This window comes from Euprymna scolopes, chromosome 11 (genome assembly GCF_053919585.1).
Source record: "Euprymna scolopes isolate OS-2025 chromosome 11, ASM5391958v1, whole genome shotgun sequence".
In the NCBI taxonomy this organism is placed as follows: Eukaryota; Metazoa; Mollusca; class Cephalopoda; order Sepiida; family Sepiolidae; genus Euprymna; species Euprymna scolopes.
Genome location: NC_136492.1, coordinates 64,007,012 through 64,034,390, shown reverse-complemented (window position 1 = coordinate 64,034,390; position 27,379 = coordinate 64,007,012). Strand labels below are relative to the sequence as shown.

Below are 27,379 nucleotides of genomic sequence, written 5' to 3'. Positions count from 1 at the left end.
GTGAGTCCAGACCAAACTTCTTGACACTTGTTCCTTGACGACATTGAGCCCAAATCTGAGGCAGGTAAGACAATATCATTGTCCCTTGATCTCCACTGTTTGGAACGGCCAAAGAGATTTGTCAACATGTACTTGCAAATAAGTTTGGCGTAGATCTAGCATTGCAACATTTGATCCTTGCTATCACCATTCCCTTAATTTTTGCAAGCAAACATTCACGTTGGCTGTATACATGTCCATATATTCATTTAATTCCCGATAATCCATAACGAACCAAACTTTCTGTGTGTTCTTCTGCACAACAGCCATGAGGGGGATTAGACCTTTGGGTGGGGGGTTCTTCCTCCAGATATGCAGCAGCCAGCCGTTATCGATCCACATCTGCTGTTCATGATCATATTCCTCACAAATTTGTGCTGGGGTTAGATACTCTGCAAGTCTATTTTTCAATGTAATTGAAGGTTGGTCAGCAGCCCATTTCTACAATGTGGTCCACTTCCAAGCGTTCTTTTCATATTCTGTAAAGAAATCAGGCTTAGTAATGGTAATAGCAGCAAAATAAGTTTTGCTACAATGTGGAAAAGTTACCTCACCGGCACTAGACATACCTACTCCTCCCAGCCGCTTGATTGCATCCAGCCCAAGCAGCAAATCAAATCAAGTAAATATCAGTCCACAACGAAGACTTCTATGTTAATACTCAGCTTTGCACCAAGGTTAACTTGCACCATTCCTATTCCATAGCAGCTGTGTGTTTCCATCTACTGTGAGCACAAGCGTCACTTTCCTCATCCATTCCTTACAACACAACTCACAACTTGTGGACTAGTGACTGCGTGCATCCAGTATCCACTAGAGCTGTACATGGTAGTCCATTGATTCAAACAGTTACAACCGGCATTGTGCCATTTACAACAGTTTGAGGGATGAGATTGATGCTGAATTCTTGTCACCCCCACCTGCTTGTTTCCCGGACAAAATCGAGCAATGTGCCTATGCTGCTGACATTGGTAGCATGTGATGTTGCTTTGGGGCTTTACACCAGCACATCTGACCGTTTCACTATCCAGTAGACAATTGCTTGCCCGATGATTGGGTCCATTACAATTATAACACCGGCAGTAAGTATCCTTCTTCTTAGGTGTGCTTTGTGCTGATCATGCAGCTACTGCAGCCTGCTCTGGAACTCCCGTGCAATTCTTTAAAATGGCATGTGCATATGCCAGCACATGTGACAGATCTAGGTTATCCATCTGGAAGGATGATTGTAATAGTTCAAATTAAATCCTTTTTTTTTTTTTTTAGAAGTGTTTTTTGTGTTCATGAAAATATCCTCCTGGCATTTTCTGTTGTATTTTTTAAGAGAATCCCGCTTTTCTTTTTTTAAACATATTTTAGCACCTTGCGATTTTTTTTTTTTTTTAACTTCTCTGCATAAATTCTCCCATGCTCGATAATAGTACATTCACCAAAGTGAGCAACTCCTTTTTCTTCTACTAGAGAAGAAAATTAATCAAATTAACCAAACATTCCTTGCACTTATAGTGCGAACAACAAGTGGATAATTATTCACATATTTTCAATAGTTTTCCCTTCAAGTTGATTATAAATAAATAAATTTCCAGATTCTAGCAGAATTTCACAGTCGATTTTTTTTTTTCAGGTAGCTTAGAAAAACTTCTTGAGACGAATTTTCAATTTTTGTTCCATAATTATCCTTTTCAGGATAATTAAAATGTTCACGTCTCCATGCCGTTACTCGAATTTACAACTAACTTTTATATTTTTAGTTAAGACAGAGTTGTTGAACGGGATCACATGTTGTTAAAGAGAAGGAAAAGAATAAATCAGAGAGAGAGAGAGAGAAGAAGAAGAAGAAGAAGAAGAAGAAGAAGAAGAAGAAGAAGAAGAAGAAGAAAATGATGGAAATAAAATTTCCACATGAAGAACAAAGCACATCAAGATTTCGGTGGGTTTGAGGGCTGAAGACACTCCCACACACACACCGGCTGGAAGTGTGAATCAATGCGTGAACTGCTCATGAGTTTCCATTTAGTGAAAAGCATTTTAAGCACAATTCATGGCACAAGTTCATTTTAACTTGGCGAAAGTATTTTTTGTCTTCATTTTCGGAAGAATTATGCTAGTGCAGAGAGAAGACAATTCAAAATGAATTCTTTTTCTCATTGCTTCTATATTATACAAACGAAAAAATTATTAAATTTCAAGTAAAACAAATGGTATCTACGTAATTGTCATGTCGCAAATAGTAGCATATCCAAAATTTACTAAAACTGATAGAAAAATAATTATTAATGTAAATTTGTTTTTGATAAACTTTATATGAGGCAATAAATTTTATCCGACATTTTGAATTACGTTTGTCACGTGACGTAAGCAACAGAACTAAATTATCTCTCCTGTGGAGTTATGTTTTTTTAATATGTATAATATAGTGATTTCGCTTCCTTTCACAAATTTTTTTCATTAATAATTATTATTTTACTTTATCGTGTTTCGTAACTTTTGGATATGTTACTATTTCAGAACTGAAAATTATGTTGGTACCATTTGTTTCACTTGAAATTCAATTTTTTTTTTTCGTTTGTATAATGCAGCAACGCCTTTTTTTCTAACCAAATTTTTCTGATAATTCAAAACTAGTTCAATAAAGTAACAAAGTACTGCAACAGAAATATTACTTACCAAAACATTGATCGGATTAATTTAAATTGTAAAAAAAAAAAAAAAAAAAAAAAAAAAAAAAAAAATGCAAAATGGGATATTTTTAGTGCTTTATTTATTATTTTTTCTTTAATTAAATAAAAGTTAATATTTATTTTTGATGATTAAAAATAAAATTAGCAACAATAGTTTAAAATAATTTTTTTTTTTTTTAATTTACAAATAAAATGTAACATTTTATATTTCAAAATAATTATTTTCTAAATAAACATTTTTTAAAATGCAAAAATAAAATATATGTTTATGGATGGAATGTATTTTTTTATATAACTTTTTTGGAAAAAATAAATTTATTTAATTAAATGAAATAAGTTTAAGAATTGTACCAGTCATTTTGGAATATTTAAAAAAAAAAAAAAAAAAAGCATCAATTTTGAATTATCTTCCCTTTTCGCTAGTATTACTCTTAGGAAAATCAAAACCAAAACTACTTCCGGCAAGTTAAAATGCACTTTCACCGAACAAGCCACCTCAACAATAGCCTAGACTATGACCGTTTGGGGGAGGGGGCGATGGAACCCCGCCTTCGGCTGGAACTATGAATCAATGTTTGAACTGCTTCAAGATTCTTTTGATCCTTTGAACTATAAGTATCTAGTGAAGAATATGTACGCCCAATTTATAAACAATCACATATACGTGTCAGTGCCAGACCACAATTAGTAAATTGTTAAGTTGTTCAAAATTGATGTAAAGATATTATATGTGTTATTTTATTATAAACAAGCAGGATATCTGTCTCAGAGTGAGTACTAGTTAATAATAAAATTAATTCACCAAACAGAACAGTTTTGTACAATTGTAATGTTCCCTTACAAAAATTAAAATATGTATGCTACTAAATCGTATGTTTTGAATTCTTCTTCGAATTTTGATAAAAAATCTACTAAATTATTTAGTGCAACTTTACTACAGTGTGTCAACCAACCCAATCTTGTATTTTCGAACAAAGTTATTTCAGGGAAAAACATTATTACCTACTTACGTGTCATGTCGAAATTAAAATAAATTCCAAAATTTACGAAACATCGTCCAGTAGAAGACGTGCTAGAGTTAATTTTTTTTTTTGGGGGGGGGAAGCATCTAATATTATCGAGAATAAGCAAGATGGCCGACTTGAAAGCAGTTATCTGCCCTTGCTTTCAAGTATCTAAAGGGTTAATTTTAATTTACAGTGAAATTGCAACTTTGAAACATTCTGTTTTTACTTATAGTTTGTAGTAGCCGACACTCGCTACAAACAGGCAGAACTTATTTCTCACGATTTCAGATTTGAAATCCATTTCTCCTTGGCTTGTCCAATCACAAGCCAGCTCTCAATCACATGACCGAGTATATAAAAGGCAAAATCACGAACCTTTCTTTCTCATTTCTCCTGGCTTCAGCTGGCAGCACACATTAGTCTGGGGCTTTCGTCCCTGGCTGAATGTGAGTACTACAAGCTAACAATGGCTCTTTTCAAACTCCCATTTATTTCCACTTATGGTACCCACACAAGCTTTATTTATCATTCTATAGGACTACTCTCGTCGATACAACTCACACTCACTCATGACAACACGCAAACACCCTGAAGACTTTGCCCTTTCTTTTTCCTGTAATTGGTTTCTTTTGCCCAGGCGACTACTAGCTATAAACATGTGTGGCCTGAGCTGTTCTCTCCTCAACAAACCGGCAGAATATTAATTCTATCTTTACACAAGAACACTTCAACCTACTAAACCGTTTCTCTCTTGTACTCTTCTACTAACACCACTAACGAAAATAACAAATAAAGTTGTTTATAGAATGTTTGTAAAGTTGATTATAGAATGAAACTCCATTTCATTGTTTCTCTTTTCTATATTTTGGTTAATCTGACGTGATATGAACACGCAACCCCATTTCGTTGTCTCATCTCTATAGGTTATTTTTCTACTAGACCATTTTTTCATAATTGTCGGAATTTATATTAATTTCGGCATGGCACATAAGTACGTAATAATGTTTTTCTCTGAAATGCACCTTTTCGAAGACATACTATAGTAAAGTTGCACCCATTATTTTAATTCTAAAGAAATGTCGAAAATTTGTGTCTTAAGTTTAAAGGATCTTCAGAATTAATCTTAAAGGAATCTTGCAAAATTGGTGTCTAATAACTGTGGATCAAATTTAACAGAATTTTAGGGTCGTTACCAAAAATCTGTTTTATTGGATAACAAATATTTAAAAAAAAATGGGGTAAAAATAACAAAGTAGTAAATAGCTAAATGGAGCAAATGATGTTTTTCAATGGAAGAGCGACGTAAGCGCCACTTGATACTTTTCACAAAAAAGAGATTAAATGTTTGGAGCATAATGATACATCTTTGAACCTTTAAGTGGGATTTAATAATTGTATAATGGAAGCTTTGTTGCAAACTTTGAACGTACGGTATTCAATCATTGCATGCCTTCTGCTCTGTTCTCTTGCCCGACTTCTTGTGACCTATCGCTTCTTAACAAAATTCTGTATGTAGCTATTTTGCTCGTCGTAATTTCCTATTTTCCAGAATGATTTGAATATTAACACAATATTTTACAAGCCAGCTATTTATACAAAACATTTTTTTCTTGCAAGAACATGCTTCGCCAAGCCTGCGCTTTCCTACAATGAATTTTGAAAAGCTACTGACATATTCCTCGCCACTATTTTGCTTCCGTTTTGCTGTTTCTCTTTCCTACTAGCCAACATTTTTGTTCTCTTTCTTCAAATCATATTTGAAGGGGGTTTACAAAATTTATTTTTTTAGATATTCGACTTTAATGAACTACAATGCTGTTAGTGCTAGTTGATTTGCAAGTTTGGAAAAATCAAACAAATAAAAGATAATTAGATAGAGAATTTAAGGAAAATCTATGGTCTTAAGTATCCACATTTCAGCAGACATATATAAAATATTCAAACTCTTATTTTCACATAAATACTTTGAATTCAGCAAATGATTTTTTTTGTGATTAGATTCTCCTTGATATTTTATGCGTTTTGCGACAAAAATCTCAAAATTTCAACTTTTGGTACTTACGTCATTCTTCCACTGAAAACATCAAATAATCAAAGAACTCAGAAATGTAATTAAGTTCAGTTTGTTTGAAACTAGTAGTTCAGCCCGGCTTTGCTCGGGCCCTATATACTGTTCATAACTTTATGTGCATATGTACATATATATTAAAAAGTTTGACTCATCTAAAATTTCAATTGTTTAGACACAAAATTGGCTGAATAGTTTGTTAGAGACCGCAAAGGTCAAATCTTTTGAACTTTGACCCTTTGGCAGCCAAGTTTTCGGCCAAAAACCGATTAAAAAACTTGCCCTATGCCTGAATACACTTTATGTCAAATTTCAAATGTTTAGACCAAAAATTGGCTGAGAGGTAATTTGTTTTTAACTTTGATCCCTTAACATTTATTGTTTTGGGCTCAAATCAAGTTAAAAATTTTGATCCATGTCCAAAGTTTGATTCAAGGAACCCACATCTAAAATTTCAAGTATTTAGATCCAAAATTGGCGGAGGAGTTTGGTAGAGTTTTCAAAGGTCAAATTGTTGAACTTTGACCCCTTGACAGCTAAATTTCTGACCAAAAACTGATTACAAAGATTTTCCCAAACCTCAAATCTCGAGTCTGTAGACCGAAAATTGATAGTTATTTGGTAGGGAAATGTACACACACACACACACACACACACACACACACACACACACACACACACACACACACACACGCACACAATTTCATTTTTATAGATATACTAGCATTTTAGCCCGGCGTTGCCCGGATGTTTGTAGGTGTATGCTGAGCAAAAAAAACAGTCAATTTTTTTTACCTTTGACCCCTATTATGACCCTCTTAACATTTATTATTTGGGGCTCAAATATATAAAATTTCAAGTGTTTAAACTCCAAATTGTCGGAGGAGTTTGGTAGAGTTCTCAAAGGTCAAATCGTTGAACTTTGATCCCTTAACAGCCAAATATCTGGCCGAAAACCAATCACATAGATTTTCCCAAATCTCTGTACCCTGTATATGAAATTCCGAGTCTTTAGACTAAAAATTGACAGAGTTATTGTGTAGGGAAATGTACACAGACAGAGAGACACACAGAGAGACACACAGACAGACACACAGACACGTTCACTTTTATAGATATATAGATAGACTAGCATTTCGATGTTTGAATGTGAAAGTTGAGCAAAAGACAAAAAAAAAAGTGGTAGTAGGAAGGCAGGCTCGAACCCGTACCGCAAAGGAGGAAAAGAACGGGAAAGAAACCTGACATCTTTGCTCTTATGACCACCGCCAAACTGGAAGTGAATTATTTTTAAATTAAGGCTAGACAATCAAAAGGAGAGGATTACTTTAGAAAATATCAGCGAAAAAAGCGACCCCCCACCCCCTGTAGAAAAGGGCCCAGTTAAAGGTGAAGATATTAATGTTTTAGCTAATTTTCGATATTTGTCGACTGAAAGGTCGAACTTCAAAATGATAATGATCTTGTAAAAATCCGTCGCCTCTGTAGAAAGTTTTAGGCAAACATACATACATACATTTATATATTGGTAACTAAAAGTTTTCGACCCAAACCGATTAAAGAGCTTGCCCTATCTCTGAATACCCTTTATATAAAATTTCAAATGTTTAGACCAGAAATTGTCTGAGTAATTTGGTAGAGACCACAGAGGTCAAATCTTTTAAAACTTTGACCCCTATTATGACCCCCTTAACATTTACTGTTTGGGGCTCAAATCAAGTTATTAAGTTAGATCCATATTCAAGGAACCTATATCTAAAATTTCAAATGTTTAGACTCAAAATTGTCGGAGGAGTTTGGTAGTTCTCAAATGTCAAATTGTTGCGTGTTGACCCCTTAACAGCAAAATTTCTGGCCGAAAACCGATCACAAAGATTTTCCCCAATCTCAGTACCCTGTATATCAAATTTCGAGCGTGTAGACTGAAAATTGACAGAATTATTGCGTACGGAAATGTACACAGACACACAGACAGACACACAGACACGTTCATTTTTATAGATATACTAGCATGGGTGCCCGGCGTTGCCCGTGTGTATGCTGAGTAAAAAAAAAAAAAACAACAAAAAAAGGTGAATTTTTTAAAATTTGACCCCTATTATGACCCCTTACCATTTATTGTTTTGGGCTCAAATCAAGTTATTAAGTTAGATGCATGCCCAAGGAACCTATATCTAAAATTTCAAGTGTTTAGACCCAAAATTGTCGGAGGTGTTTGGTAGAGTTTTCAAAGGAATATTTGTTGAACTTTGACCCCTTAATAGCCAAATTTCTGGCCGAAAATCGATCACATAGATTTTCCAAAATCTCAGTACCTGTATATCAAATTTCGAGTCTGTACACTAAAAATTGACAGAGTTATTGCGTAGGGAAATTGACAGAGTTATTGCGTAGGGAAATGTACACACACACACACACACACACACACACACACACACACACACACACACACACACGCTTTCACTTTTATAGATATACTAGCACGAGTGTTCGGCGTTGCCCGAGTATTTGGAGGTGTATGTTGAGCAAAAAAAAAAAAAAAAGTGGTCAATTTTTTTTAACTTTGACCCCTATTATGACCCCTTAACATTTATTGTTTTGGGCTCAACTCAAGTTATTAAGTTAGATCCATGTCCAAAGAACCTATAAAACCTATATCTAGAATTTCAAGTGTGTAGACCAAAAATTGTCGGAGGAGTTTGGTAGAGTTTTCAAAGGTCAAATCGTTGAACTTTGACCCCTTAATCAGCAAATTTCTGGCCAAAAACCGATCACATCGATTTTCCCAAATCTCAGTACCCTGTATATCAAATTTCGAGTATGTAGACTAAAAATTGACAGAATTATTGCGTAGGGAAATGTACACGCGCACGCACGCACACACACACACACACACACACACACACACACACACTCATTCACTTTTATAGATATATAGATATATCGATAGATGAAATAACAGTAGTTGTTTTTGTTTCCAAAATTCGGAAACTTTAAAAGTTCTGTGGGTAATAATTGTGCAGTCAGTCAGTCACTCTCTCTCACACACACACACACACACACACACACACACACACACACACACACACACACACACACACACACACACACACACACACACGCGCTCGCACGCAAATAAACGAACGTTTATTCATTTCAATTTCTCCGCGTATTTGGCACGAAAATAAGTTCTTGTAGCAACGGCATAATTTCAAATACGCCCACACACTTTTTCTCACAACAACAAAAGTAAAATGAACATATTTCTGGCGGACGTAGTTGATGACAGTATCACGTGACACAAGCGACCAATGAGAAAATTTAGAAGATTGCCTTTTTAACGCTTTTCCAAAATCCAAAAGATCAACAGTAGCAATCTTGTTTTGGAGCCGGTCCGAAATGTATAAAAACGCATCAAACATTCTTTCTTCCCTTCTTTTTCCCTTCGACATCACACGAGAACATACCTTTCGTTTTCATTACATCGTCGCTGTCAAACTCGTCAAAACCATAATTACATACGCCACGCGGACACTAAAAAATCACGGTTATGCACACGCGCACCCATTCCGCACATTTTCTAATCAATAACAACGAATTACTTTCCTCGCGGGACTTTTGAATATGGCGAACTTCGTCAGTTAAAACACCAACCTTAAAATAAGGACATTATTTTCACACAAGACTTTTACCTTCTAATCTTATTCATTCCACGAAGGACGTTCATCTAACATTCTAATCGTAATGATTCGCAAGCACTTTCATCGATCGGACCTTTGCTGACTCATCTTGTTTTTGTTGAAAAATAAATGCGGTGCATTTTAAACCAGAAGGTGTCATTTTGTTTTATTCCTTTTATATATATATATATATATATATATATATATATATATATATATATATATATATATATATATATATATATATATATATGAGCAAACAGTTAATGAAATATGTTAAAAAAACACTTTGAAATGAGTTAAAAACATATTTAATCTGAAAAGGAAACACTAGATAAATGGATAGTCCTTAATCTGCGGAGTTTCGAAAAAATACCCTCCTTCTCATCAGAGGGTAGGAATTAGCAAAATGCGGGATCGGATTTTGCATGCAGAAGTATTTGATGAAACAACAAATAAGTCAAAGATCTTACTTGAAAACAAAATAAGTTAAGAAGAGGGAATACGATAAAGAAAAAGGTGATTACACATGAATGGATAGTCTGGTGGGAGATAAAAAATCCAGTGACGGTAAAATCCAAATGTAAAACTTCAAGAAAGTTAAAAGAATTTCCATTTGTACAAGTAATATATATATATATATATATATATATATATATATATATATATATATATATATATATATATATATATATATATATATATATATATTTAAAGTGATGGTTGTGTAGTTCCAACGAGAGAAAAAATGTATATTTAAAAGAGTGTAGCCATCAAAAATTGTGGGTTTTTTTTTAAAGGTTTTCATCATATTTTTATTTAAAAATATTTTTATAACGCGTTTCGAGCTTAGGGTGTGCTCTCTTCAGATATTTTCGTAAAAAGTTTTTCTTTAAAATGGGAGTTTGTAGATATGCCTCCGCTGATATTAAATATGTTTTTCATAGTGGTGCGATGCGTGTGTTCAGTTTTTAGACATTCTGTCTCCAACTGTAAGTTGTTCACTGTGACCGGTCAAAGTTAGTTTCAAAGAGTGTTTTTTAGTCCATATGGTGAAGGTTTTTATGGCTTCTTTAGGGTTCTTTTTAAAGACTTTCTTTCCCCATGTATAGCATACACTCACACACAATCACATACGCATACATATATATTCATGTACATGTACACATGCACACGCACACGTACGCAGGCACACACACATACACACACGTACATACATAGAAATATATGTAGGAGCATACATATATACACATATACATACCCACCTACACACCCACACACGTACTCGCATACATCCACCGCTAACAATTATTTTTATTTTTTTATTTTTTATTTTATATATATATATATATATATATATATATACACTTTTTTTTTTTTCCCCAACCAAAACACGCATGTATATATGCGCTTAATCATTCAGACATACGTACACGCACCCACACACACAAGTAAGATGGAGAATAGGTAGAAGATATATATACACACACATACACGTACATACACACATATATGTACACACATATATGTATGTGCACATACACTCACAAACATCCACATACTATGTAGGCACATACACATACACACACACATGCACACACACAGACATATGCAGGGGCCGGGCTCACACATACGCGTATATCCATATTCACACGAACACATTTACTCACTCATACATGTGCATACATATGTATATATATATACATACACACACATACATACGGATGTGTATACACTCATCCACCCATATATATATATATATGGGCACATGCACTCACAATCACACACACACATACATATTCATACATCCCACCTTATGTATATATTGGTTGAAGTTTCCTTTCCAATCCATGCACATATGCATACATGGATTCGGTCACCCAAACATAAGTGCACGTATACATACAAACAAGATGTAGCATAGATAACAGATGATATATAATTATACACACACGCATACACAATCATATGTGTACACCCACGCACACACACATATACACACGCACACACGCGCGCACATACACATACATACGTTTAATTTCTAGTTGTTTGTTTAGTTAAGAGAAATGGTACTGTACTGGGTATGGGCGCGCGCACCCGCGAAAGTGTGCGTGTGCCTTATTGTGCTTTTTTGTTGTTTCGTGTGTGAGGGTGCACACCTACCCAAGCATGCATGCGTGTAAGTGTATTTTGTGTTTTGCCTATTTATGTGTATAATTATGGAGAGATGTTTAAGGCGGGGTTAAACTTTGGGTATGTATATGTGTATATATGTATGCTCCTACATATATTTCTATGTATGTACGTGTGTGTATGTGTGTGTGCCTGCGTACGTGTGCGTGTGCATGTGTACATGTACATGAATATATATGTATGCGTATGTGATTGTGTGTGAGTGTATGCTATACATGGGGAAAGAAAGTCTTTAAAAAGAACCCTAAAGAAGCCATAAAAACCTTCACCATATGGACTAAAAAACACTCTTTGAAACTAACTTTGACCGGTCACAGTGAACAACTTACAGTTGGAGACAGAATGTCTAAAAACTGAACACACGCATCGCACCACTATGAAAAACATATTTAATATCAGCGGAGGCATATCTACAAACTCCCATTTTAAAGAAAAACTTTTTACGAAAATATCTGAAGAGAGCACACCCTAAGCTCGAAACGCGTTATAAAAATATTTTTAAATAAAAATATGATGAAAACCTTTAAAAAAACCCACAATTTTTGATGGCTACACTCTTTTAAATATATATATATATATATATATATATATATATATATATATATATATATATATATATATATATATATATATAAAAAGTTTTGTTTGGGGCAAAGAGATTTAGTTTCACTTAAACTTCTTTTCCCTTATACACTCATTTGGCCTTTTGGTCAAGATCAAAGTGTAGTATCTGCTCCGGCAGATGCTGCAAGCTATGACTAGCTATGACGAGCAAAGACCAGATGTGGGGGCAACCCCACATGCCTGACCATTAACCAGCTCCCATTTCCCACCTCTCGGGAGCTGGTCCCCTTTTTCCCTTCCCCCTCCCTTCACTCCTCACATTAAAAATCGGCCTTGTGCCTACTTTGCTCGGTGGGGGAGCAAATAAATACCATCTGTTCTTCAGATGCTGCACTTTTATTTCTTGTTCTCTTTCGGTGGAGGAGAAATCCTTCACGACTGAGACAATTTTTATTTTTGTACCTTTTCTCCACGTTAAAAAACGACCCTGGTGTCTAACTCTGTCCCGTGGGGAGGCATAGTAAATAGGTACACTCATAAAAAAAGTAAAGTTTAAATAAATCATACAAGAAATATACAGAGGAATAAATTAGACAAGCTTACTTAAAAAAAAAAAAAAAAAAAAAAGGTGGGGGTTGAAAACGATAGAAACATCAAATAAAATTATCTTTTTGGAGTTCGTTCGTTCAAAGTCTGTTTGTGTCAGCCCGATACGAAGAAAAATCTTCAAATGTGTAGAAGTCCAAATGTTTCAAAGTTCGTATCTACGAAAAGACAATCATCTTTTGTTTTCTTTAAATTATATTCGCCTTGTTTTGCAGGCTGTCATCTGAAAATAAAACACTTCGAGAACATTCTATTCCTTTCTTCTTTTGAGAGATATGTTTTTTTGGGGTTTGTATTACTGTACACATAGATCCGAAAAAGTTGTCAAAAAACAAATATATAACAAATAAATGTTATGGAAGGCAAGATAAGTTACTTTTCTACCTAACTGGATAATGTTTTTAGTGTTTTTATTTAATATAACATGTTTATCAGCTCGAAAAACATACAATGTTTACCGATGTATTTGAAAATTCCAAATGACGGGGCACTCTCTGGTAAACACAGTAAGTTTGGGAAAACAAGTTAAAACTAAAAAAATACACAGAATACTGTTAAAACCCACCGAATATATGTCAATAATCTATGTTACGGTAACATAACGAGTTTCTAACAATATTTTTGTTAGTTTTTTTAGTTTTAACTAAAAAAACGGAGATGAGATAATATCTCGCACCAGTTTTTTGCAAAATTTATCCCCCCCCCCGTTTTCTTCGTTTTTTTTTTTTGTTTTTTTTTTTTTTGCAAGAGATTCGTTAATTTGTAATCGTGGGTAATTTCGTATATTGTTTACTTACAATTTAAATGTCTATGTTTTCTTTTGTCAGTTTGTCGAATATTTTTAATATTGAAGCGTTCTTAGATTTGTTGTAATTTTGTAAAATAAATAATATCTATCTTATTTAAATTGTAACTGAAAAAACAAAATAAAATAAAATAACCATGTCCACCTTATTAAATTGTAACTGAAATAAATAACTATTGTCCATCTTATTTAAATTAAAAAAAAAAGTTGCCATCTTATTAAAGTGTAATTCAAAAAACAAAAGAAGCGTCCATTATTAATTTATAACTTGAAAAAAAGAAAAAACATTATTTTTTTCTTTATTCAGCAAATGAAGATAATATTTGATATTCCATGATTAGGAGTATATATATTAAAAAAATTATTAATTGCAATTTTTTTTTATTAATGTTGTTTGTCTGTTGCTTAAATATTGTGTTGGATAATAGTTTTAAATTGTCCTCCACACGGTCGAAATTAGTAATCCAGCTTAGCGATTGTCTCCTTTGCACCATTAAAATTATATCGTTGATTCTAATAAATATTTCTCAGTCATTGAGTTGAGTTCCCAATTTCTCCCTTTTTTCTTGATGATAATAATTTAACGTTATATGAGATTTATAACTCGTGGTTTTGCGCCTTTTTTTATCCCCATGTGGGGAACTACCATTTTGTTTGATCCTTTAGTTAATTGGGTTACTGATTAGTATCGAAGCATTATGACTAATTCGAATTTGTTTTCACGAATAGAATAACGACAACTTTGGCTTGGTTGAGCAAGAAACTAGATGGGGAATCTGCCAGGAATTTTTCTTTGGATATATATAAATGGATTTCCGAGTTGGACGATCTTTTCGACCAATTAGTTTTGAAATCCTCGCAGGAAGAGATATTGAATATTTCTCGAGATTCGGCACAGTTTATGGTAGAGATTAGAAGGGAATTGGCAAGTTTAGGACCCGACTCGGGAAATTCTAATGCTATTGTTCCTATGAAGATGGAGTTAGAGTGTCCACAATTCAGCGGGGAGCCATCTTCAAATAAATCTGAATTTCGTAGCTTCCTTCGAAAGTTTTAATTCTGTATATCTAATTTAAGTGATGCAGATAAGCTTCTTTTATTTAAATCTAAATTGGTGGGAATGGCCTTCGATCTCGTATCCAATTTGGATATAAAACCTGAAAATTACGAGCAGGCTTTGGCTCGTTTGAAGGGAAAATTCATCTTTGATTATGAACCAAATTTTTGAGGATATTATTCCTTGGCCAGTGCAATTTTTTCCAATTAAAGACCTCAAAATTCTTCTCAGACATGTTAAGCTAGAATTGAATGAGATGGATAAGTCCTTTCTTTAATACAGAGAAGTAGACCCCAACATCATAGATGATGGCCTCCCCGAAGGTGTCAGAGGGTGAAATTGTTCTTATCAAATCACTAAATAAGTCCCGACTCTTCTGGGGTTTGAGCAAAGTACTTAAATTATTGGTCGGTAATGACCATAAGGTTTGCTCGGCTTTGGTTTTGAAGGACAGGCGTGTACAAGTTCATTCATTAAAAAATATTTATTCCCTAGAGGTAAAACATGATTCTGAATCTACAGTAGCAGAATTTATGGAAAAAGGAGGCCACTTCTTCTGCCCTACATGTTCGATTGCCAATGATGGAACAACACCTATGGTGTGTTGCGACTCATGTGATGTTTGGTGCCATTTCAGTTGCGTTGGGGTTGACCAGCGGGACACCATACGTGAGTGGGTTTTTCCGAGTTGTATGGACAAAATGTCAAAATTCTTGTGTTCCATTATCGGGGTCATCAACTTAGATTAAAGTCACCTTCCTTTTATTATTTATAACTCATCTAGATAAACTAAAATTACTGGTTATAAATTTTGAATTCGGCAACAGACAGACGCACATTGAATTCATTACTGATTATCACTTGTATTAATGTTAACATGCCTTAGGATAAATTTCTTACCTGTCACTTATTGACAGTTTTTTTAAGTATATATTTATCTTATATTAAAAAAAAGTAATGATTTTTTCCATTACTTTTTCTTCCTTTCCTTGGCAGTGTGTAAGAAATTCTGCAGAAATAAGCAGGATCCTCATTGGTCGGTTTGACCGCCCACGATTTTGTTTGGACCTATCAGATTGATTGTTGTTACTAACTGCTGAGTCGTATTTTTGGCGCTATTTTTATGTTTCAGGTCGCCTTAGTTTTCACAAAGACAACAGGTCGAATAGATGTAAGAAAACTCACTCGAGGCATGTAGCTTCAAAACTCCTTTGTCTCATTGAGATGCATTAATGCCCTAATGTGGCGCGAAATGTTATCATTTGCAAACACCAATGCTCTTACGTTGGGTGAAATATTGTATTCTTTGCACACTGTTGTGTTTTATGATTGATTGACTTTCTTTATTATTTGTATAATGCATCTCCGAGACGAATTTAAAGTGTACATTTTGACCTGGCCTTTGTCCACCATTTGAACGGTTATTTACAATGAACTCCATGATGACTACTGGATTCGCAGCATTCATCATTGGAAGGCATCACTTAACTCATCGACTTCTTGCAACTATTTTTTGAACAGCGTGGAGTCTTGAATCCTGCAAACGCAAAGATAAATCATGAACTACTATCCTTACGGGTGTTACAAGCTCTGTTTCGGCAGAAAGCTAAAGATGGCACATCTTTTGCAATTTGGATCTTTTTATTTTCATAAAATTTACATTGAAGTTTAAAGGTGATCCTGTTGTGATTTCTGTTTGCTTTCTTTCAATTCTGCCAAGGGCAAAACCGAGGTGAGATAATATCTGACAGTTTACACTAGACTTCAAGACGATCATATTGTAGTCAGCTGGAAAGCAGACAAACAGGACAGAGTTCCGCAGGCGTACAGTTCTAAGAAAGAAGCTTCGATCATGGAATCCACATTTAGGTTTAGATACAGATAAAGAGTATGGGAAATTATTGATAGTGGTTTCAGTTAGACAAGTGTTTTTTGTGACAGTTTGGCAAGGGGGGCCATAGTTTGGAGCTCAGACGAGCACTTTCCATGAAAATAACGATAGGACAGAGACAGGCTCGCAACATCTCTTCTGTGGGAAAGAGGTTGCAGGAAAGAGAAAAAGGCATCACTTACTATTAAGCTACAAAGTCTATTTTGGGTACTCATGAAGAGAGTGATCCGTGCTGAAATAATAACGTTATTATTTAAAAAGCCATTCTTAACATGGGGAGGGGAGGGTGTTTTGTACCTATTCTGTACTTTAACCTTACAATTGAATAAAAAAAATATCATAAAACTTTAATTAAACGTGGAAATACGATTTAAAAAATAGTGCGGATCACTCTCTGCATTTTGAACTCTGTCAAGGCAGGATAGGATGTTTCTAGCAGCTCCTGTCCGGATGTGGCAACAGCATACTTCCTAAAATCCTTTAAAATGTTTCAAAAGAAGTGACATTTTGAGAATATTTATTAATTAATGTCTAATACCCATCGTTAAAGTTTCATCACAATCGGAGATATTTAAATTTTTCTTGGCTTTCTGAGCCTAAATCTAAATTAAACTAAATACAACCCACACTACCTACCCTAACTGTTTGGAACTGTTGTTCCAAAATTCACAGTGATCAGTGAATTAGAGTTTGGAGTTTACCCCACACAAAAACAGGCACGGTTATACAGAAAATGGTGACGGCACTGTTTTATATAAAATATTGATTAAAATATTTAAATAGGTGTTTTCAGCCAATGTAAACCTGGTGCGAATGATAAAAAAAATCAAATCAAATCATGGAATCAATAAAATGAAAAATTACGAAAGATATGCAATCGGAAACGTTCTAACATGTTTTCGTAATATGTTTTTGTTTCTAACTTCACTAAAAGTCGCCAAAGTTTAAACGAGTTGGTTTTATTTGATAATACTTTTGTAATAACTTCCCCATTGTGCTTCCATAGTTTACAACGCGACTCACGTTATGCAATTCATGTTTGCCTCCCCCTAAAAATTTATTAGTTTTATTTTTTGGACATACAGAAAGAAACTCTTGTCTGAATGGACGCCGCTTGTATTCAAGGTTTATTTTTGATGTACCTCAGCATTTTCGATAGTTGAGTTAACAAGGGTTTTCTTTGCTAGAAAAAAAAAAAACGTGAAACGTGTGATAAGGAAGAAAAGAAAGAAACTGCCGCTTTTTTTTTTTTAATGTATCTTTTCTTTCTTCTTTGCCATGTTGTGAGTTGATCAGGCTCTTCCTCTTCTTCAATGTCGGACTCCGACTCCGAGAAATCTTCGACGGCTTTGAGTGTTACAAACAAAGGCAATGAAGGTAGGTACTAACTAGATTTTATTTCTTTTTATTTCAGTTTACACTTTTCGAACGATATGATAGACAAATATACCTACATATGTGTATATGCATACAAAACAAGTACTTGAACAAGATTTCTTTTCTTCTTTTTTTTTTTTAAATCCATCTTCGTTGTATACGTTTTTAGCGTCCCAAATTCTCTTTTTCATTGTATGCCTATTATTCGATTTGTATTTTAATACGTAATAATAAAGTAAACGTTTAACTTATATCGATTCTTTTTCTTCTTCTTCTTTTAAAGAGAACTTAGTCATTTTGCGTTTATTATTTATTTATTTACCAAGTTTTAATTTTACGTTATTTAAGGGTTAACGTGCAAGTTATTTAAGAGCCCTTTTTGCTTCTATAAACGTGTATATATATATATATATATATATATATATATATATACACGCACAGAATTGGTGCTTTTTGCATCTATGTTAGCGCGCTATTTTTTTTTAATAGTATTTTCAAGTTAAGTTCAATTTTTTATAATATTTTTTGTTTATTAAATCGTTAAGTCGAAGTACAGAATAGTTTTTAACTCAAACTCCTCCTCTCCCCATGTTAAGAATGGCTTTCTAAATAATGTCATTATTTTAGCGCGGTAACATAGATGCATATGTTACCCCTTCTCTCTCCACACACACACACACATATATATATATGAAGTTAGAAAAATAAAATATCAAGTTCTCTGAAGAAGAAAAAAATGTACATTAAATAAAATCACTTCAAATATGTTTACTCTCGTATTGCATCTTCAATTGCGATGTAAAAAATTAATAATCGTATCAAAGTTTTATTAAAACAAGATTTTTAACGCTAAAAACATACACAACCCGAACTCCACTCCCACTTGTCATCTACATCATTTTCGATGTTTTTGATTAATACAAATATATGCACACACACACACCTTTTTTTTTTAATTTTTTTTTTTTTAAATATTTATTAATAATATTTAATGATTCTTTATTTGAGATAATTTATTCCGAATTCAGCTTTGATAACAATTTAACCAGAATAGCGATTCGTTTTTTTATTATCAACACAAAGCAAATGATATCGTATTGACATGTGTTTTATTTTCACTTTCGACTTTTAAAAATAATCTAATTCCTAATTATATATATGAAAAAAAAAATAGTGTTTATTTAATTTTAACGTTTATTTTTTATCAGTAACTGGAATAGTTTTAGGTATATTATTATCGTAACGTCAAATAAATAAAAATTTCGTCTTTTTCTTTAAAAAAAAAAAAAAAAAGCGCACCTGGTAAATGCGTTGCATTTATTTTTTCGTCGTTCGAAAAAAAAAAAAAAAACCCAACAAAAACAAATGAAAAAAACGATATCTTTTTCCTTTTTGATACGCTTTTAATGAATCTTTTGTTATTGTGTATTTTTTAAAGTATAATTAATGTTAGCATAATTTTGATAGAATTAGCGAAAAAAAACAACAACAAAACAGATCGTTCGTTTACGTTTGTTCAAAGTTTGGAATAAAATAACTAGGCGGATCTGAACGAGAATCGCCCCCCCCCCCAAGAACGGCTTTCGGAATAAACACCCCAACTTCCCCCATGTTAAGAACGGCTTTCGGTTCTTTGCAATTTTTTCAGTGGATTATTATTGATTGGACACTAATATATGGGGGGGGGGTGATTGTCGTTCAGGTTCGCCAATAACTACTTCACCGGAAATAAACAAGTATTACTTATTAGTTAAGTATAACTTTAGTATTACTTATGAAGAATACTGGCCGTGGTATGTTTTAAATAGGATTTCCAAATTAAATTCAAATTTTACGGTATCTTTTGTTTATTAAATTGTTAGGTGACAGTACGGAATGGTCAAAAAAAGATAAATTTTACTTGCTTTCTACCGTAACAATCACCTTTTAAAATGACGAATTATATCGGTTTTCGGGTATTCTTAAACGAATATCCGAAAAATTTACATGCGATATTCAATATCGCATTTAAATTTTTCCGCAAACAAGTACTTTTCCGGATATTAAGCAATCTAATTCCTTATGTTATAAGTGGTGGTGGTTGTACGTACAAGCGCGCATATTTTTGGCTACTTATTTGTGGAAAATTTAAATGCGATATTCGTTTTCAGCACACCCGAAAATCAGTAAAAGTCGCCATTTCAAAAGTGATTAAGTTAGAAGCAAGTAAAAATTTACCAAAAAAAAAAAAAAAAAAAAAACAGCTCCTCCTCTACTCACGTTAGGAATGGGGTTCCAAACATTATTTCAGCACGATCTGTATTCTTCATAAGTATCCTTTAATCATTGTATTTATATTTTTATTATTTCACATTTAAATTTATCTCTTATAAAACAATGTTGATTAAATCTTGTAAGGTTTATTTTATAATTTAAAAATGGAACTTTTTTTTTTTTAGTTCGTAATTAACTAATTCCTAGGAAAAATGTTTGCTTCGATTATAAAACTATTTTATCAATAAATAAAATAGTTTTATAGGTATAAAAGTTTTCAGCCGTAAAATTGATACCGCAACGTAAAATTAAAATAACTTAAATTACTTCGCTTTTTTAACCGCACGCACCGCGCACCGCACCCACCAGTACCTACCGCACGCGCACCGCACCAGCGCACCACTAAGTGCGTTGTATTTATTTTTCCGTTGATCGAAATAATAAGTTTACCTTTCTTTATGGATAGGTTTGAATTTTTAATTAGCTTTTGATTATTAGTTATTTTTTTTTTGTATAATTGTAGAATGTTTATTGCTAAAAGGGCGAGGGTAGTTGAGATTGATCGTTTAACTTCAACAATCCTTAACTACCCCCGTCTTTAAAATAACTAGTAAAATGAAAGAATAGTTAAGTATAACTTAAGTATTACTTAGTAATTATTATTCTATTATTTTTACTATTTTACTTATGTAGTTTACAGACGTACTATTTTTTTTAGATATAATTTTCAAGTTAAATACAATTTTTATGATATCTTTGGTTTATAAAATTATTATGTGAAGAAGGCCAGAATAGTTAACAAGACCTCATTTCTAATGTTAAGAATGGTTTTCTAAATAATAATGTTATTTCAACACGATTCGTAAACTGCAGATTTACCTTCTAAAGCCCAGACATAAAATTAACTAATGTATTCCTTGGCCTTTTGGCTAAGAACAAAGTGCAATATCTGTTCTCTTACTACACTTCATTTTTTTTCTGTCCTCGGTCAGTTGGGGAGACGTCCTTCTAGACTGAGACAGTTTTAATTTTTTGTTCCTATCCAAAGTGCCTCTTTTTGGGAAGTTGGATTTTCCCCACATTAAAAACCGACCTTGTGTCTAACTCTGCCCTCGTGGGAAGGCAAGTAATAGGAACATTATAAAATTAACTGTTCATTAAATCGAATAACGTCATTTCGTTTTAATTCTGAGATAAAAAGCTTAGCTTAAATTAAAATCTTCAAAAAATATTAAAAAGAAACGTTAAATTATTGCATATATTAATTAATCTCAGTCTAGACTTTAAAAATTCGATTCTGTATTTTTATCTTTCTATTATTAACTGTTGAGAGGCTTTTTACTTGCATTGTTTACACTACTTCTGTATTATCCAATAGATTCTGTTCTTGTTGTCACTGATCCCCACGTTTGTTTTCGCGTGTGCAAAAATTGAATGTGCATGTGCGAAAAACAAGCATGGCGACCAGTGAAAACCATACGGAATACATTGGATAATAAAGGTCTTAATAGATTGATAAATGAAAATCCTTTATATAAGAGCTTAGAGGAGGGTGCGTGTTCTTGTCAAGTGGTTCCAATATGGGATTGATTTACTTGAACATTGTATTAGAAAGTGAACATCCTAAAAATATTGAAGTTTTTTTTTATCATAATCTGGTAAATTAGTGTGACAATGTCTAATCGATAATAATCCTCTGAAAAATGGAAAATACGAAAAGAAAAAATACAAGGGGGTGGGTGGGATGCATTGTACAGGTTCACTTTCAACTTGATAAAAAATCAAAAATACAGAAAATGTTTTCAGGTACGGACTCTCACGGAACGAAGATGTCATATTTGAAAAATCACGTCAATTGATCAAGTTTTTTTTCTTTTTTCTTAAGAAAATCAAATTTTACAATTTTTAGCAATTAAAGTTTTATTTTGAATACAAAAAAACATCTCCGTAGTCGAATTAAATTATGGCCCTTGAATTTTGACAAAATTTACATCAATATGGCTGTTCTCGGCTTCCTCCTCGCTTCCTCATAAAATTTGATTTTTCTTAAAATAAAAAAAAAAACAAAAACTATTAGATCAATTTACGTAACTTTTGGAATATGACATCTTCGTTCTGTGAAAGTTAGACACAAGGTCAGTTTTTAATGTGAGGAAAATCCATCTCCCAAAAAGGGTCACTCTAGATAGGAACAAAAATAAAAATTGCCTCGGTCATAAAGGATTTCTCCACTGACCGAGGACAGAAAAGGTGAAATGCAGCATCAAAACAGATACTACATTGTGATCTTGGCCCGAAGGCCAATATTGTTGTTTATTACCTTATGTTTACATATTTAATTTCTCCATACAAGATGTGTATTTCTCAATAGATTTTAACTCTGCATGTAATATTTAACAAATAAACATTTTTAATGCCTACACAGAAATTTTCTTCACACAATCAACTCGCGCCGTGGTTTTGCCAACTTATTATTGTTTTTCCTGTGAATTTTGTCAACAGCTGCTAAAACTTTGACTTTAAATTAAATTTGAAACGAGTTTCTGTATTTTATTTCAATTCTATAGATATAAACAAACATGGTTATTAGATGTGGTGTGTGAGACCAAAATATAATTTATTTTATGACTAGCAGGGCTACTCAGTATTGCCCAATCGTACAATAAATGGTATTTTAATTTATGCAGATTGCGTATGCATTATTATAGAATCAATCCCCTATTAATTATATATTACGAGGAATAATTTGCTCGGTGGACTAATTCACACACACACACACACACACACAGACACACACACAAAATAATAATGATAATGTCGTTCATCAAATTCTGTGCGGGTTTATTTACAATATCACGTCTGCTGATATTTGGATTTACGATCTTTAAAACTAGTCTTTCTTCTATTATAGATAAAAAAAGGATTTTTACAGGGAAATATTTTACATTACGCCGGTGTAACCTTGGCCGGTGTAACATAAAATATTACCCTGTAAAAATTCTTCTTTTATGAAAAGAAGAAAGACTAGTTTTAAGATGGGATTTTTTTTTAGATTTTCAATACTTCTCAAATGAATGTCTGTACAAAATATATCTAAGAACACTGCCAGACATATAAATTTCCTTTGTGTGAAATTTGCCAAAGATAGGTTCAGCCGTTTCGGAACTTATAAGGAAAAAACTCACACACACACACACACACAAAAAGTGACTTTTATATAATAGTAGATTTTTAAAGCTTTAATACGTTTTAAAATTTTTAATAAATATAAACAGCATTTCAATATAACTTTGTTGCAATGTAAAGCAGTATTCTTTAAGAAACAACAGAGGGGGAAATTTAAATAAGACAGGTGAATTGATAGATTAACAATCAACTGAACATCCTCCCTGATTTTTTTTTTTTTTTTTTTACACGTGTGAACATCCTGAAAAAACTTGGAAGAAAAAATGGAGCTTTTTAGGAATAGGTATCAAGAAACTGAGTGTGCACGATCCTAAGTCTGTGTAGCAATACCTTTTAACATGTTGGCTGGTCATTCATTGTCAGGTGTTGCAGTTGAATTTTTCCCATGTAGGCGCTCTGGTGAATGTCTGGCAGGCTGCCTCTCTAGCTGTAGCTTGACGTCAGGTTCAGAGTAGATCTGAAATCAACTGTGTTAATCTTAAAGCACAACAATAATTAATTAATGAAAACCTTGGAGATCATTTTCTTATAAACAAAAATAATTATTGTATAAAATAATTTCATATACTGTCGTGCAAAGAAAAGTTCAATTCGAGTTTTTCTCTCGAATTTAAAAACAAACTAATTTTTCAGATGTAGGATTTCAACTTCAAATCCAGTTTTCATTGCAAGGTTCCAAACAGGCCTTATGGTTATCTGTCTACTCAGCCAGTCACGAGGGAAAGGTCTTTCTTTCCACTTTGCTCTTTTGGGGAGGGATCCAGTTTTTGGGGTGCCAGCCCAAAAGTTGACATGCACTCTCTTTGAGGCCAGCAAGCGACTCTCCATTTTTTTCTAAAACAAATGGCTTTCATGAAAACCCTAATTCTGCCCCCCACCACCATCTCTCCCTAATTAGCATTTCCTCCTCTATTCTCTTTCTCTTCTTTTCTTCTTTCTTCCGAAATCCTTCTGTCTGTCTGTCTCTCTCTCTTTCTCAAACTCCTTTTCCTCTCTTGTCCAAAACTCCTCCATTTTTTTTCTTTTTCTTAACAAAGATACTCTTTTATCAGTTCTTTGGTCTTTCCACTCACATGTGTTCATGATTCTTTTGCTATCGAAATGATACTTGTTTTTAAATTCTTTACTGGTCGAGATTTGGGCTTGCAGTTGTCACTCCAAATTATTGCTGAAAATTTACTTTTTAGTTATCTTCAGAAAAAAAAATATCCTATCGTATGGAACTTGTTGATGAAGTATCAAACACTGACCCACTAGTAACCAACATAAAGTCGCCCAGGATATGAAATAGTGTTACAATGTAATGGGAAACTATTAAGCACAGCATCAGCATAAGCACTGCTATCCAAACACTACCTCACTAACAAAGCAGGAATGTTAATATACCTGCCTATACCACATTTACAGACCATTAAAGTTATGCAGCAACAGCCAAATCGAACATGTATATTCCATTTTTGCTTACAGGCAAAATACCTTCTTTCGCTTATAAAACATTTAAAAACTCTGAACTTTTGTATTCTACTAATTTATCTTGTGTCATTTTAATAACGTTGTCAAAACATAATAATTTTGTATGGATAAACTTTGTCATTCTTTCATCTGATAATGTCCCATCTGTAACAAGACCTTCACAGCAAGAACTTTCCCTTTTCCACCTATGTTCCTCGTATCATATGGAATATCAATGAGCATGATTTCTTTCCAAGGCTTTCTGTCTATGGAACATATTGCCACAGCACTATTTCCCTCTAGACTACAAAATGGCTGTCTTCAACAATGTCAACAAATACTTGTCATTAATTTGTCTTTGATGTTACCAGATCAGGCTGTCGGAAGATATTGGCGTCCTGAATTAAATGGACCCCCCCCCATTTTTTTTTTTTTTTTTTTCCTTTTCTTTTGCAAAACTGAAATCATATCCTGCAAAGACAAACACAAAAAAACAATTTTTTCTCAGCAAAAACAATGAAACCCCATAAATACGTGAAGATATAAATAGTTTGAAGCATAAAATATTTTTCACAAATTACTGGATTCGGCATTAAATAACCTGAAAAATGTTGATATGCTGTAAAACAAAATGACCAAATAAAACAACCATAAACTGTCCTCATAAGATAAAATTTTATGCATTCTATTGTTTTCGATCCTCTCCTAATATTGTTCATAATTCAGCCAACCATCCATCCAGCTCATTAACTCTTATCCTCAAGTTGCGTTTAACCTTCATTAGTAGTTGCTCTTCAGTAAAAGATAATGTAGATCTATGTACAGTTGTTGTTGCTAATATCTATTTTTTTTTTTTAATCATTAGTTTAATCTTTTACCATATTTTTCTGATAATTTTTGAATCCTCAATAAAATAAAGGATTTTTAATGTTTGTCATGTCTTGCCAAAATCAGTTCTTTTAAAAGATGATTTCCTATTTTCGTTCTCAAAGTGGTTTTCTAGTTTTTCGTTTGATTTTAAAAGGAATTTCGAAAGCCAAAGTTAAAACGGTAATTCAATTACTAATTCATATTTTCATAGGAATTTCTTTGTTTCTACATATGGGTTTCTTGAATCAAATGGGGAAATATATGATTAGCACTCAATAAACCTGGAGGTATCTCACTTGAGTAGGTTATTTATTTTTATTCTCATTACATCTAATTAAGATTTGGAAGCCATAGCCTAATTAACTTCAAGTTGCTCTTTAAACTGCAATATTTTATTGTTCTATGTATTTTATCTGCATTATATACATACATGCACAGCCTTTTTTCAATCTCTAAAGATAATAGATAGCCTTTTTGGGGGTGCCTGTTAAGCAAGGGTTGCACAGTGTTTACTATACCTTTCTAAAACTGACATTGATGGAGCCCAGTGGCAAGGAGATGTCCAGGATGATTGGAAATTTTAAGCATTTTGGAGTTTTACTTCTAGACTAGTTGCACAAGCTTAAGTCTAATTTACTGTTTAACCTATAGCTGGAGGGCTCAATGGTATTAGTAAAACTGATACACTAGTGTGTGATAGAACTCTAACCTAATATGCCATCCACAATCTGTATCTGTAATCATTATACTGTCGATCCTACATCTATAATATATATCTCCCTGTCTGTTTAAATGTATGTATGTTTGTATGTCTACTTAAAACTTTCGACAGAGGTGATAGATTTTCATGAGATCAGTATCGTATGAAGCTCGACCCTTCAGATGACAAATATCGAAAAATTGGCTAAAAACATTAATTCGTTTACCCTCAACTGGGCACATTTCCACAGGGAGGGGTCGCCTTTTTTTCCGATATTTTTGAAAATCATTCCCTCTTTTCAATTAACTAGCCTTAATTTAAATTCCGGTTTGGCAAATCTATCACTAGCAGCTGTACTTGGGTTCTCACTTAGGTAGCCAACACTAGCAATATTTTAAGATTAACCAATTGGGATTGAGTATTTTGATAGAATTGACCAATCAGAATTAAGTATTATGACAAATAAACATTGAATATTTTACAAACATTGTTTCTCTGTTACTGTTTTTGTTTTAACAAGGAGTCTACAAATGAAAGCAAAATATTCCCTTGAAACAATTTAAAGCATTACATACAAATTTTACTCGGCCATACGAAGGTGTATGATACATTAAAATTTTTTGTTCCAGTGTGATTGTTAAACTTACACTACATGACCCTTTGTGTATGATTTTTATCTGTAGAGAACTGATTTATGTAGCACAAAATACGTTTTTTAAGAATTCAATATCCTACTAGTACTAAACAATTTAAGTCTAATTCTATTAATGAAGTTTTATTTGTTTTCCCCAAACATTCCTTTCATTTAAAAATGAAGTATTTAAAAGCTTTTTATGGAAACTATTTTTTACCATCGCAAAATATGATACAATTTATTGTGACACTTGGTAGAACATGTTAAGATGTATAGAAAGTAAAATATATTGAATATTTCTTAGGAAATCTATCAA

At 33.1% G+C, this 27,379-nt stretch overlaps 1 protein-coding gene across 1 annotated transcript in view; it reads left to right on the top strand.

The window, feature by feature from the left end:
• The first annotated feature begins 17,636 nt into the window (after nt 1-17,636).
• LOC145287886 (uncharacterized) overlaps nt 17,637-27,379 on the top strand; it is a 93,119-nt gene continuing 83,376 nt past the window's right edge. Inside the window, exon 1 of the mRNA XM_080135803.1 lies at nt 17,637-17,968. Within this exon, the coding sequence (XP_079991929.1) occupies nt 17,905-17,968 (64 nt within the window). The 5' untranslated portion in view covers nt 17,637-17,904. The remainder of the gene's footprint in view (nt 17,969-27,379) is intronic.